This window comes from Panthera leo, chromosome F3 (genome assembly GCF_018350215.1).
Source record: "Panthera leo isolate Ple1 chromosome F3, P.leo_Ple1_pat1.1, whole genome shotgun sequence".
Taxonomy (NCBI): Eukaryota; Metazoa; Chordata; class Mammalia; order Carnivora; family Felidae; genus Panthera; species Panthera leo.
In genome coordinates this window covers 17016816-17030218 of record NC_056696.1, presented here as the reverse complement: position 1 = coordinate 17030218, position 13403 = coordinate 17016816, and the positions used below count along the sequence as shown (strand labels likewise).

General features: G+C 35.1%; 1 protein-coding gene across 8 annotated transcripts in view; it reads right to left on the bottom strand.

Annotated features, from left to right (window-relative positions):
* The window catches only part of RABGAP1L (RAB GTPase activating protein 1 like), a 755410-nt gene that overhangs the window by 318006 nt on the left and 424001 nt on the right, over positions 1-13403 (bottom strand). For all 8 annotated transcript variants that reach the window (XM_042925081.1, XM_042925083.1, XM_042925080.1 and 5 more), the window contains one exon: positions 10160-10273. In XM_042925081.1, coding sequence (XP_042781015.1) covers positions 10160-10273 — 114 coding nt within the window. The remainder of the gene's footprint in view (positions 1-10159; positions 10274-13403) is intronic.

Sequence of the window (13403 nt, the reverse complement as noted above, 5' to 3'; positions counted from 1 at the left end):
AGTAGAAAATGAGGGAAAAAAAGAGAAAAAACAGACAGATGAAACATAATAGAAAACAGTGATATAGTAAGTTTAAAATTAAATACATAAGTTCATTAAATGTAAATATACTCAATACCCCAATTAAAAAATAATTGGAGAGCTAGTGAAAATAACAAAGTTCAATTATAAGATGCTTAAAGGAGAGACTTCTTAAATATAAGAACTCAATTGAAAGTAAGAGGATATTGAAAGTTATACAATGCAAAATGAAGCTAATTTGGTCAGACTTCTATCAAAGTACATACTAGCAATAAGAAAGGCATTTTATAATGATGATAAGGTTATTCAATATGAAGACACATTAACACTAAATTTGTATGCACTTAATAACATAAATAATAACATAAAAATACATAAAGCATAACTCGACAAAATTAAAGGAATAACAGACAAGCTCAGATTCATAGTTGGGAATGTTAGCACAATTTTATCAGTAACTGACAAAACAGGAGAAGAAAGAAGTTATAAAAAGATTGGAAAAGCATGATTACATATTTAGAATCAGAAAGCAAGTCTCAAAAAATTTCAGAAGTGTTAAAACACACAGAGCATGTTCTTTGACCATAGTAAAATTAAGATAGATCAATAACAAAAAATAACCTAAAAGTCACCAAATACAATGGGTCAAGGATATCACCATATATATAATAGTAATAAAATATGACATCAAAATTGGTGGAGTTGTAATAGAATACTACCCAGGAATACAAAAGAATGGACTACCAAAACACTCAACCACATGGATCAATCTCAGAGGCATTATACTGCATGAAAGAAGCCAGAAGTATATACTGTATGATCTATTTATAAAATTATAGAAAAATGGAAACTATAATGGCAGAAAGAAGATAAATGGTTACCTGAGGTCAGGCATAGATAGGATTTACTATGAAGGGGCATGAGGAATTTGGGGGCCAATACAGTTGATATCCTTTTTCAACAGATAGGACTTAAATGGAAAGATAATCTATTTGATGTACATAATGATAAAATGATAAAGAAATCCAGGGATCTTTTGGTTCTCTTGTATTGAGGTATCAAAAAACCAAATCAAAAGTACATGAAAAGCATTTTCTAATCTTTTTTACCTGCCTGCCAGTAATTCCCCTTTAGAACAACTGTCATTTCTTTTTTTGGAAGTGGAAGCATTTTGTTTATTTTCAATGAAGTATAATTAACATATAACATACAAAATATAATAATATGTTATATTACTATCAGGTATACACCATAATGATTTGATATCTGTATATACTACAAAATGATCACCACAATAAGTCTATTTTACTACAATTACAATTTTTTATTGTGATGAGAACTTTTAAGATCTATTTTCTTAATAACATTTAAATATGCAATACAGTATTATTAATTATAGTCACATTACTGTATACTACATATACTATACCCTCATGATTTATTTAACTGGAACTTTGTACCTTTTGACTTCCTTCACACATTTAGCCCATCTCCTACCTTTGACAACCATCAATATGTTCTCTGTATCTATGAGCTTGTTTTATTTTTCATTTATTTTTAGATTCCATATATAAGTGAGATCATATGGTATTTGTCTTTCTCTAACTTATTTCACTTAGCATGATGCCCTCAAGGGCCATCCACCTTGTTGCAAATGGCAAGATTTCATTGTTTTTGATGGTCTGATAATATTCCATTGTATATATATACCACATTTTCTTTATCCACTCATCCATATATGGACACTAAGGTTGTTTTCATATCTTAGCTATTATAAATAATGCTGCAAATAAACAAAAGAATGCATATATCTTTTTCAGTTAGTTTTGTTTGTTGTCTTCAAATAAATGCCTAGAAATGGAATTGCTGGATAAGGTAGCTCTATTTTTAAATTTTTGAGGAACTGCTGTACTGTTTCCCATAGCGGCTGCACCAATTTACATTCCCACTAACCACACACAAGGGTTCCCTTTCTCCACATTCTTACCAATAGTTGTTCTTTCTTTCTTGTTGATACTAGTCATTTTAATGGGTATGAGGTGATATCTCATCGTGGCTTTGATTTGCATTAGTGATGATGAGCATCTTTTCATGTACCTGTTGGCCATCTGTATTTCTTGTTTGAAAAAAAGTCTATTCAAATCCTCTGTCCATCTTTTAAATGAATCATTTGGTTTTCCTGGTGTTGACACTTTATATATTTTGGATATTAACCCCTTATGGGATACATAAATTCCAAATATTTTCTTCCATTCAGTAGGTTGCCTTTTCATTTTGTTGATGGTTTCCTTTATTGTGCAGAAGCTTTGTAGATTGATGTAGGTTTGGTATCTTGATTGTGGTGTATTTTGATTATGGCTACATAGGTGTATACATTTGTCAACACTTACCAAACTATATGCATGAAACAGATATAGCTTATTGTATGTAAATTAAACCTTAATTGATTATAAAATTAGAGCTTTAATGCAGAAAAACAAACTTCACAAAAATGCATCTAAAGCAGTATCTAAGAGCAATGTGTAGCTTTTTCTGTACCTATTCGAACAAAAGAGAAGCTAAAAAAATTACTGATTTAGGCATGTATTTTAAGTTAGAAAACACAGCAAATTAAACTTAAAATGGAATAAAAATACAAGCAGATATCAGTGAAACAGAAAGCAAACATATAATAGATAAAATCAACAAAGCCAAAGGTTGCACTTTTAAAAAACTAAGAAAACTGATAAATTTTATCACAAATTAATAAATTTTATCAAAATCAATCATAGATCATAATCTTTAGTGTAAAAAGCAAAATAATAAAATTTCTAAATTACATCACAAAATATTTTCATGACTTTGAGTTAGGCAAATATTTCTTAAACAAGACACAAATATACTGACCATAAAAGAAAAATTAATAAATTGGGCCTTAAAAATTAATAGCATCTGTTCATCAAGAGATAATAGAGTAAAAAAGCAAGCTGGAGAGAAGACAGTAGTCATATATATAGATATATATATCTATATCTATATATAGATAGATATAGATATAGGGGACTCATACGCAGGGCGCCTGGGTGGCTCAGTCGGTGAAGCACCCGACTTCGGCTCAGGTCATGATCTCAGGGCTTGTGGGTTCAAGCCCTGCATTGGGCTCTGTGCTGACAGCTCAGAGCCTGGAGCTGCTTTGGATTCTGTGTCTCCCTCTCTCTGTCCCTCCCCTGCTCGTGCTCTTTCTCTCTCTCAAAAATAAATAAACATTAAAAAAAAAAAAAAAAAAAAAGGACTCATACACATGAGTCATGAGCAGCTGCACCAGTCTGGATTTCCACCAACAGTGCAAGAGGGTTCGTTCCCCTTTCTCCACATCCTCGCCAACACCTGTTGTTTCTTGCGTTGTTCACTTTAGCTATTCTGACAAGTCTGAGGTGATTATCTCTTTGTGGTTTTGATTTGCATTTTCCTGATGATGAGTGATGTTGAGTACCTTTTCATGCCGACACTTTTTAAAAATTTTTTTAAATATGTATTTATTTTTGAGAGAGAGACATAGACAGAGCACAGTGGGGGAGGAGCAGAGAGAGAGAGGGAGACACAGAATCTTAAACAGGCTCCAGGCTCTGAGCTGTCAGCACAGAGCCTGACACAGGGCTCAAACTCGGGAACAGTGAGATCATGACCTGAGCCGAAGTCTGACGCTTAACTGACTGAGCCACCCAGGCACCCCAACACTGTAAGCTTTTATTTACTTATCTCATCCATTTATTCATTTATCTATCTATCTTTTATTTATTTGTTTGTTTATTTATTTATTTTTAAAATTTTATTTAAATCCAAGTTAGTTAACATATATATAATAATGGTTTCAGGAGAATTTAGTGATTCATCACTTACATATAACACCCAGTTCTCATCCCAACAAGTACCCTCCTTGGCACCCATCACCCATTTAGCCCATCCCCCCATCCACCTCCCCTCCAGCAACCCTTAGTTTGTTCTCTGTATTTTGCTTGTCTCTTATGGTTCACCTCCCTCTCTGTTTTTATCTTATTTTCATCATCTAATTTTTAGGAAGGTTCTCCAAGACTTCCTGTATGACCTGAAAGAATTAATTTTTCCTTAAGGAAACTAATTCATATGAGAATACTCTGCCATCCTCAAGGTCTTCTGAAACCACTTAATTCATTGCTCATTAGGATGTGCTGGCAAAGCAGAGTTGACCCTAGGGACTCAAAAGGTTCCTAAGCAGCACCCTATTTGGATCTACCTTAGAAGGTTGTTATGATTCAAAGAAGCATGCCAGAAACTCAAGGAAGAGAGGAGATGCACAGGGAATAGAAAAGGCCTACTTGATTCTCTAAGGGCTGCCTGATTCCCCCAAGGCAGAGCTCTAAATGAAATCCTTGTGGGTGCATTTTGATCCAGGAACACCAATCTGCCACACCAATGAGACCTTATTCTGGGGCCAATCAGACTCCAAGGATGTGGGCTGGACGAGTCCCACAGCTGGCACATGCTGTTAGGCAAATTGGGCTTTGTAAAGAAAAGTGGCCTATAGTGGGTTCAGTAAATGCTGTCATTCAAACCAGGCATCCCAAGGAAGAGAGTTCTATTATAGGTAGTCAGATAGAAACTTATATTGAAAACACTATTGGGGCACCTGGGTGGCTCAGTTGGCTAAGCATCAGACTTGGTCTTGGCTGAGGTCATGATCTCAGGGTCGTGGGATCAAGCCCCATGTCAGTGTGGAGCCTGCTTGGGATTCTCTCTCTCACTCTCTACTCCTTCTCCATACTCTCCCCTTTTCTCTTTCAAAATAAATAAACTTAAAAAAATAAAGAAAATATTACCAACTCAGTGAAAAATAATTTATCCTTATAACCATTAATACCCCCTTAACTCTACTAAACATTATAAATAACATATGATTACATCTGATTTTACAAAAGTCGTGATCACTTGCATTCTTCAAAGTCATGCAGCAGGTCCCTCATTGTTGGTATCAAAATAACACCTGAAATGTTTCAGTTCTTATATTAAATCCAATCTCGTTTTGAGAACAATATTTGATAAAACAAGCTTATTTTAAAGTTAAGTCTATTTTTGTCCTTTCACAAACCATTATACAATCAAATTATTAACCCAGATGAGGAAAGGTATTGATCTCTCTGTAATATATTCAGCCCGTCCCATTCAACTCACAGCAGTAGCCTCTTTTTCAGAAAGCAGTTACTCAAATCAGAAAATTAGAAAAGGCAATAATACTCAAATTGCACACGAAGAGTCTCTTCAATCTGTACTGTTGTGAACAATATTTTAGCTGATTTCTATGACTGACTTGTTTCAGGTTTTTAAAGAGATTTATATCTCAAAGTAAATCACTAAATTATTTCATTTCATGTGTGCATGAAACACACACCCAAACACAATAATAGAAAGCCGGTGAAGTCTGTAAAGTTAAATCACACTTACTTCTAACACTGGTATTGAGAGATGGCTGGATATATATATATATAACTCCTGACATGGGAATTGTTAAATTCTGCACTCATCTGTTATATTTTAAGGAAAAACTTAAACACTTATAATCACTTCAAATTAGAATTGGAATAATCATATCAAACCCCACAGTCTTAATGAGGAGGAAATCCAAAAAGTGATTTTCCCAGAGTCTTAGGTCTGCTTAAGAATCAAGAACCAGATTTCCTGATGTTCAGTCCTTTAAACTGTGCCAACCTGTCTCCTAACTCAAAATAGACTTTATAACATATTTAAATTAAAAAAGTGCTAAAGATACTTGGGGTGCTAGTATTTTTTCCCTCCTTTCAAGGACACTATTTTAAAATATGTTATTGACCTGACTAATAGGAAAGACAAGAAAAGGGAAGGAGGAGGGGAGGGATGGAGGGAGTTAGGAGAACCCTAAACTTTTCATTTTCAGAATCCTATGAATTCTATTATACTTTCAGTTTAACTTCCACACATAAATTTATGACAACAGAGGGATCTTTGAACCATTTCAATTTCCTCCTACATTGAAAAAGATATTAAGAGGCAAAAAACTGAAATTGACAGGGCCATTAAAACATGACAGCAAATTTTTAACAGTCTTCTCTCTAATCTGACAGTTCAGATCATTTCTCATTTCACCAGAGCCACAGAAAACTTTTTAACTACAAAGTCAGACTTCTATATCCTTGAAACCAGAATTGATTTCCACACTTATTATAATTGAAATTCTCTTAATAATTTCTGTCTCAATTTAAGAGCACAGCACATTATATTTCTAGTATAGGCTCCACTGATAAGAAGTTGTCAGAAATAAATGAAGTAATATATGTGAAAGTACTTTGTAAATGTGAAATTATTATAACACATGAAAGACACCGTATTAAAAAAAAAGATCTATAGTGTGTTGCTGATGTGAAATAAGATACATCATTCTTAATGGAAAATCATTACAATAAGGAGCATGACAAGAATGTCCACTATAATTGCTTCATTTTAGTACTATTAATGGAGATTCTGGCCAGTGCAGTAAGACAAGAAAAAGATTAAGGAAGAAAAAAAAATTGGTAAAGAAGAAGCCTTTTTAAATCAAGGTATTATTAATGTTTATTCAGGTGTGCAAGGTATCCAGGACAGAAACTCAAAGGTGTATTGCTGAGAGTGTGAGGTATGATGTTGGATATGATTCTAGGAATAAAAATGATATAACAGGCAGACCACACTCAATGGCCTTTTTACATATAGCAACTTTGGGGGATATGGGATGAAGGTCATAAAATGAAAGACTATGGCTCAAATTGGATAGAAAAAGCAAAGGAAAATGTATGCACAATTTGTGACTTATCACCACCACCTGAGGTTTCCCTGCATGAGCGCTGAATCACTACATAACAGATCAAGAGAAGAAGGAACTGTGTCAATTAGGACCCCAGCAAATTTTGGTTTCTCCAACATATTCTGAAATATTAATCTCTGCTCTCTCCCATTATCAAAGGGCACTGTAAAATGTTAGGTAATATATATTTTAGTACAACATTATAAGCTTTAGCAACTTTTATTTACTATGCTGAGTTTTGAAATGCTTTTAATATGATTCTTTTGTTTTCCACATTTTTACAAAATGTAATTTAAAATGCTCAACATTTATAAGGTATCTTAGAGCTACAGTGTTCTAATACTCTTTTTTTTTTAAGTTTTTTTTTAATGTTTATTTTATGTTTGGGGAGAGAGAAAGCAGAGTGCGAGTGGGGGAGGGGCAGAGAGAGAGAGGGAGACACAGAATCCGAAACAGGCTCCAGGCTCTGAGCTGTCAGCACAGAAACCGATGCAGGGCTCCAACTCACCAACTGCGACATCATGACCCGAGCCGAAGTCGGACACTTAGGTGACTGAACCACCCAGGCACCCCTGTTCTAATACTCTTAACTCAGCAAGGGCTTTAAAACTGTCTAATCATGTTGCAAAATATACACTGATGATCTAACATGGCCACACAAGCTGGGTGAATGTACTAATGAATACTCTCTAATGAATTCAAGGTTGGATTATTATCTGCCATATCCAAGCAAGAGATATCAACTACTTAAATATCCCAACTATTTAACTTTTATTTTTGTGTTTGGTAGTGGTTCAGATATTTCTCCTGTAAATATTATATAATGAGGGAAAGAAATACTGTTTTTACTACAATGGAGCAAAATTGTTAAGTCAGAGGCTGCAAGCACACAGGACCATCTGTTTTAGTTATGTGAAAAAATTATCTAGTATCAGCCAGAGAAAAATTGAGGGAAAAGTTTGGCTGAAAATATGCTGAATGCTAGGAGGAAAATGTTCTCCTGTATATCATAGGTCAGACCCTTCTACATAAACTTAAAAACTACATAAATTTTGTTATCATCCTTACATAAGCCAGAAGCTAATTAGCTGACAGAATTTCAAAATTGGTAGAAAAATTTTTAATAATTACTTTTGCCTTTTACAATCTTATAATGAATATACATCTGTAGGGGTGTTCAATGGTTTGTGGCATTTTTAAAACTAGATGATGTATTATTTTCCAGAAGTCAGTATACTCTCAGAGTTTAAGTTATTTATGCATTTCTAGCTCTGACGATATAACCATATAAAAAAAGATTTCTGATCAGTGTTTATCATCATCCAAATGGCTACATTGGAGAAAAGAGAAAGAGAAGGTAAAGAGAAGGTAAAGAGATGGGAAGGGAAAGAGAAAGGAAGGGAAAGAGAAAGGGGAAGGGGAAGGGGAAGGGAAAAGGGGAAGGGGAAGGGGAAGGGGAAGGGGAAGGGGAAGGGAAGGGAAGGGAAGATAGGAGAGGGCAGAGGGCTAAACTACAAACATGCAAGAAGGATTTTAATGAAAGCTGTGCCATTTACAGAATTAGGCCATCAGTCTTACTTGCTAGCACAAGCAGGCAAGGGCTTTTATAAATAACATTTAAAAAACATCAGTAAATATAAAATGACACTGATATATGAACATACTTCTGAATGTCCAACTGGCCCATTTTTACTACTCAATAAAAGGATAAATTTAATTATTCAAGAACTGATTACCTAACTTATAAATTAGCCCTTGTACTTGCCTTTTCTCCATATTACTACAAGATTTTCTTGTAGTCCGCCATTCAGCAATAACCTTTATTGGGATGGTAGGTGAGGACAATGTGGAGTTTACCCACCACATTTTGTAAGGCATCTTAAATTTGAGGATAAAGGGCAAAACTTTGTTTAATGGACTTTGCAGTTTTTAGCTTTTGGCCTCAATTAGCATTCACAATATGAGTTAACTATATGCAATGATTTAAAAAGTCATTTTGCATTTCTGATATAACCTTGAAAAATTACCAATCTGATAGCTATTCTCCATTAACAGAAACAGAATCTTTTCTATCCAAGTAGAGCGTATTTACTAAAATTCAGGAAAAGGTTTTCTTTCAGGTTTACTAATAATGAGGGTAAAGGTTTCAAAATGGGACATAAAAACTGCACAAAGATGTATTATGTGGCATAAGTCAGGGTATACTAGTAATATCGGAGACCTCGATAGTATTAAAAAACCACATTGTTTCTTACCCTTATGTATTGTCCAAAAATTGAGACAACTGCCACATTAACTTGTCATAAGGGCAGTCATCGGGACTCCTCTGAGCCTTTACTACAGTAGCCTGAGAGGACCTTTAGTTCCTTTCTCCTTAGCAGCAAAAGGAGGTCATAGTGCGCCCCCTCCCTGACAAGCAGGCATGGGACATGCAGCCAAAAAGTCACCTTCAGGACTCAGTACTGAGCAGAGAAAACTAAGGCAGGAAGGAAGGGAGACTGAAGAGACAAACTGACTTAAGTAAAGTCATTTTGGTTTTAGGCTGACCTTTAACCTAAAAGCCAGCAGGTCATAAACAGGGTCACAAAATCTGACTCAGAAAACCACAGGACCCTATTCCCTCTGGCAGTAAAAGCCAGAAAGGCCAGACACTCTTAAAATTGCTACCTGTAGGTAATTTCACAACCCTAAGACAATGGAAAAAACTAAGCACCCATGCAAATGATAAAGCCAAAGTTAAAGACTAAGCCCCTTCCTATAAAGGTTAGCTAATTTTAAAACTTAAAACCCAGGGCACCTGGTGGCTCAGTCGGTTAAGCATCCGACTTCGGCTCAGGTCATGATCTCACAGTTCATGCATTCCGTGCTCTATGCTAACAGCTCAGAGTCTGGAGCCTGCTTCAGATTCTGTGTCTCCCTCTCTCTCTGCTCCTCCCCTGCTCATACTCTGTATCTCTCTCTCTCAAAAATAAGTAAACATTTAAAAAGAAAAATTTTTTAAACCACTTAAAACCCTTCATTCGAGGCAAAGAGGATCCTTTTCCTCATCTCCGATGAGAGACTGCTACTTTGTGAAGTAGCTCCTTTCTTACTTCTAGACTTAATAAATCTTCATCCCTTTCTCTAAACTTGCTCTTGAATTCTTTCTCATGTAAAGCCATGAGCTCTCTTGGCAAGGGGCTCTGGCTGTCCAGCATCAACATGGCACAGAGCAAATAAAAAATGAAGACAGAAAAAAAATCTGTAAGATGGGTTCCTAAGATATAGCCCTGTAAAATAAGTTTAAAAAAATGAGGTGGAGGGCCCTACCTTGCAAATCTTGTAAAGTGATTCCTGGCCATCTCCTCCAGTATCTTTAAAGTAATCATGTGCAGGAAACGTACGATGAATATCTCTAGTGATAACACTCTCCTGGGCTGAGTCCTAAAAAAGAAAAAAATAGACCTGGTCATTAATTTAAAATTTCTTTTTAATAATGAAAAATAATATATACGTATGGTAAAAAGAAAATAGTCAAATAGCACAAGAAGAGTATGCTTCCCCCCACTGAAAATACCTGCTTTCCATTCCAGACCCATAGTCCCATTCACCAGCTATAAATGCTACCAACAGTTTCTTTTGTATCCTTTCATCCATCTATCTATAGATGTGTGAACATATGCTCATGTGAGGGGAGGTGAGGGAGGGAAGCTGTATACACACATCTCCATCCTTTGCTTTTTGAAGCACAAATAGAAGAAAACTATCTGCTCCTTTCATGTAATGGGGTAACTTACAGAATATTCCTTATCAGTACATGCAAGCATATTTCAGTGTCTTTCAGAGCAGCTATTAAAAAGAATGAGGTACATCTGGATAAAAATATATGATGGTTTAATATTCTATTAATGATTTTTTGCATTTTTCTATTTATATTACAAATAATATCACTAAGAACATTTTTATACATACATGTTCAACAATAGATTCCTAGTGGTTGGAACTATAGGTCAAAGGGTGTACACATTTCCATTTTTGATGAAGATACTTTCTTTCCAGAGGTGTTGCAACAATACATACTCTAAACACTGGTGGAGAAGATGTTTTTCCATACCTGCCCAACACCACATATTACTAACTTTTCACATTTTTGACCATCTGATAAGTGAAAACTCAGACCACAATAGTTTTAAAAAGTAAAGGTATCAATCTTTTCCCTGATAGGTTAATTACCAACTCACACACTCCAGAGAACAAAAACCCTCAAAACTACTATATTAAGATGACTAAAGATTAATTAGAATAATAATTAGAATAAAATTCTAAGCCTTATAAAAAGTGATTAATCATTCATTTGATTGAATCTGATTCTTAGAAATGTTGTTTTCTCTGTTTAATGTCAAGAAAATAGGATGGAACTACTTCCGGCAACCCTGATGATGAAAATACTTTGCACAATTTAAGAAGCACCAATGGCCACCAGTGCAAATTAAGTGTTCTTTAATGTCTTGCTTGCATGAAGATTTGAACAAATCCCCTATTTTAGTTAAAATCAGGAAAGGAAAAAAAAACGTTTAATACATGAATTACTTTAGTGAGTGCTATCTCCCTTTTCTCTCTGTAGCTGAGAAGTATGTAAGAAAGGAAATAGCTGATTAACTGTGAGTTAAGCCAGTGCCTTCTCTTGCTGCCTTTTTTCATTTCGGCTGCTATTTCACACTAAGTGGTAATTAGATCTCATACCATGTAGAGAAAGGACACAAACTGAAATGTTCCAAATTTGCTAGCAAACACCGAAGACACTGCAAATCAGTCCAGAGGAAACTCTGAAGGCTTATTGGAATGTAAGGCTACAGCTGAAGAGAAACGAAACTTAAAAAAAATTACCATACCTTAAGTGTCAGGACACCTAGAAAGTTTATACTTATCAACATAAATGCAGTTTCTAATGACAGAAAATTTTGAGGGGAGGTGGGAGCACACATAAAGGTAACGTACAAAGAGATATGGCTGGTTACGGCAGTGTCTAAGTAGGAGATCCCCTGAGTGGGGGATCTGGTACCAGGTAGAAGAAAAGTTTTCACTGCCCAGGCTTTCCCTAATAGAAAGGTTTTCTTTCCACACAGTAATAGCTTCCCCTTATAAGCTATTTGAAAAGATGACCAATGAAAATGTTACTACTGCCATTACTGAACTATTTCAGGGGCAAACATGTGCTGAGTGGTTCACAGGATAAGTCTTTTACACTTTTCAAGATGTTAAGGGAGAGAAATAATTGGACTATATTCCCTAGAAACTGCCTACTCATTTGGCATCATACTGTGTTTAAATGGTACCAACAGTCTGATTCAGAGAAAGGGAAATTGATCAAAATTTTCTAGAAAGTAACTATGCATAATATGGAGTAATTTTTTCTACGCACACTTGAATCTTCCTTATTTGTTTCTAAAAATAAATGGGCAAAAATTAAATGAAAGTAAAAATCATCAACTTTTCCTTAATGAACCATCCCTTCCTAGGATTACTTTCAAATGCTCTCTACAAATGTGCGTTTCTAGAGCTTTCTTCCAACATACTGCTCTCAGGTGGCTAAGGGAATAATTTCTGGAACTTCACTTAATAAACTAAATAAAATATTTTGCTATATTATTCACTGATCCCTTTCATATAACTGAAGGTCAGAAGGTACATTAGAGTCTTATAAAGAGACTAATACAAATGAAATTATGTACTAGAGAAAATAATCATCTTTTCAAAGCTCAAGCTAACCTCCTCCCAATTACCCATACTGTAGAGAGTAAAAACAGCACACATTTCCAGAATCCACACCTAATCTCCCAAATTCACTCACTTCTTCAACAAAGACTTGAATCAAAGCTCAGTAACACTCAGTAAAAATGAAGATAAAAATGATTTTTCTCTTCAATATTAATTTTGTTTACATTTATTTCAATTATAGTTGTCAATTTTCATAAGAAGATTTCATAAGAAGGACAAAAAAGAGGCCAAATATTTCACAATCGAAATACCCAGAGTTAAAAGGTTTCATGCGAAAACTTTTTTTTTAATATGGCTAAAAACATTTTATAGCACAACCAAAACTGATAATGAGGTCGTCTTCTTGGATGGCTCCCATAAGCAGAATCTCCTTAAATCCTGACAGTATCTTCAGAAAGGGAAGAGGGAAGAAGTCACTCCTTCATGGGCAGCTACTTCACCAATACCCGCAAGTTCACAGTCTGACCCACAATTTATTTCCCCGTAGACGCATCTCCCGTTCTGGTCTTCAGTCCAGTTTGGTGGGCTAGTGGCTTGGAGCCAGATAAACTCACTGGTCCTATTCCTGGTTGCTCCACTTAATACGTATAGGATCCCTAACAAGTTATTCAATCTCACGAAACTTCAGTTTCCTCATCTATAAAATGGGACAATAATACTAAATTTACCTCATTTAGAATAAAACAATGCACGCAAAGTGCTTAGCATGCTGCCTGGTATGAACTCAGTATTCATTAAAGAAACAAATCAAAATAGCAATTGTTAATTATTTCTTCCTCTTTTTCCTTTAGAATCA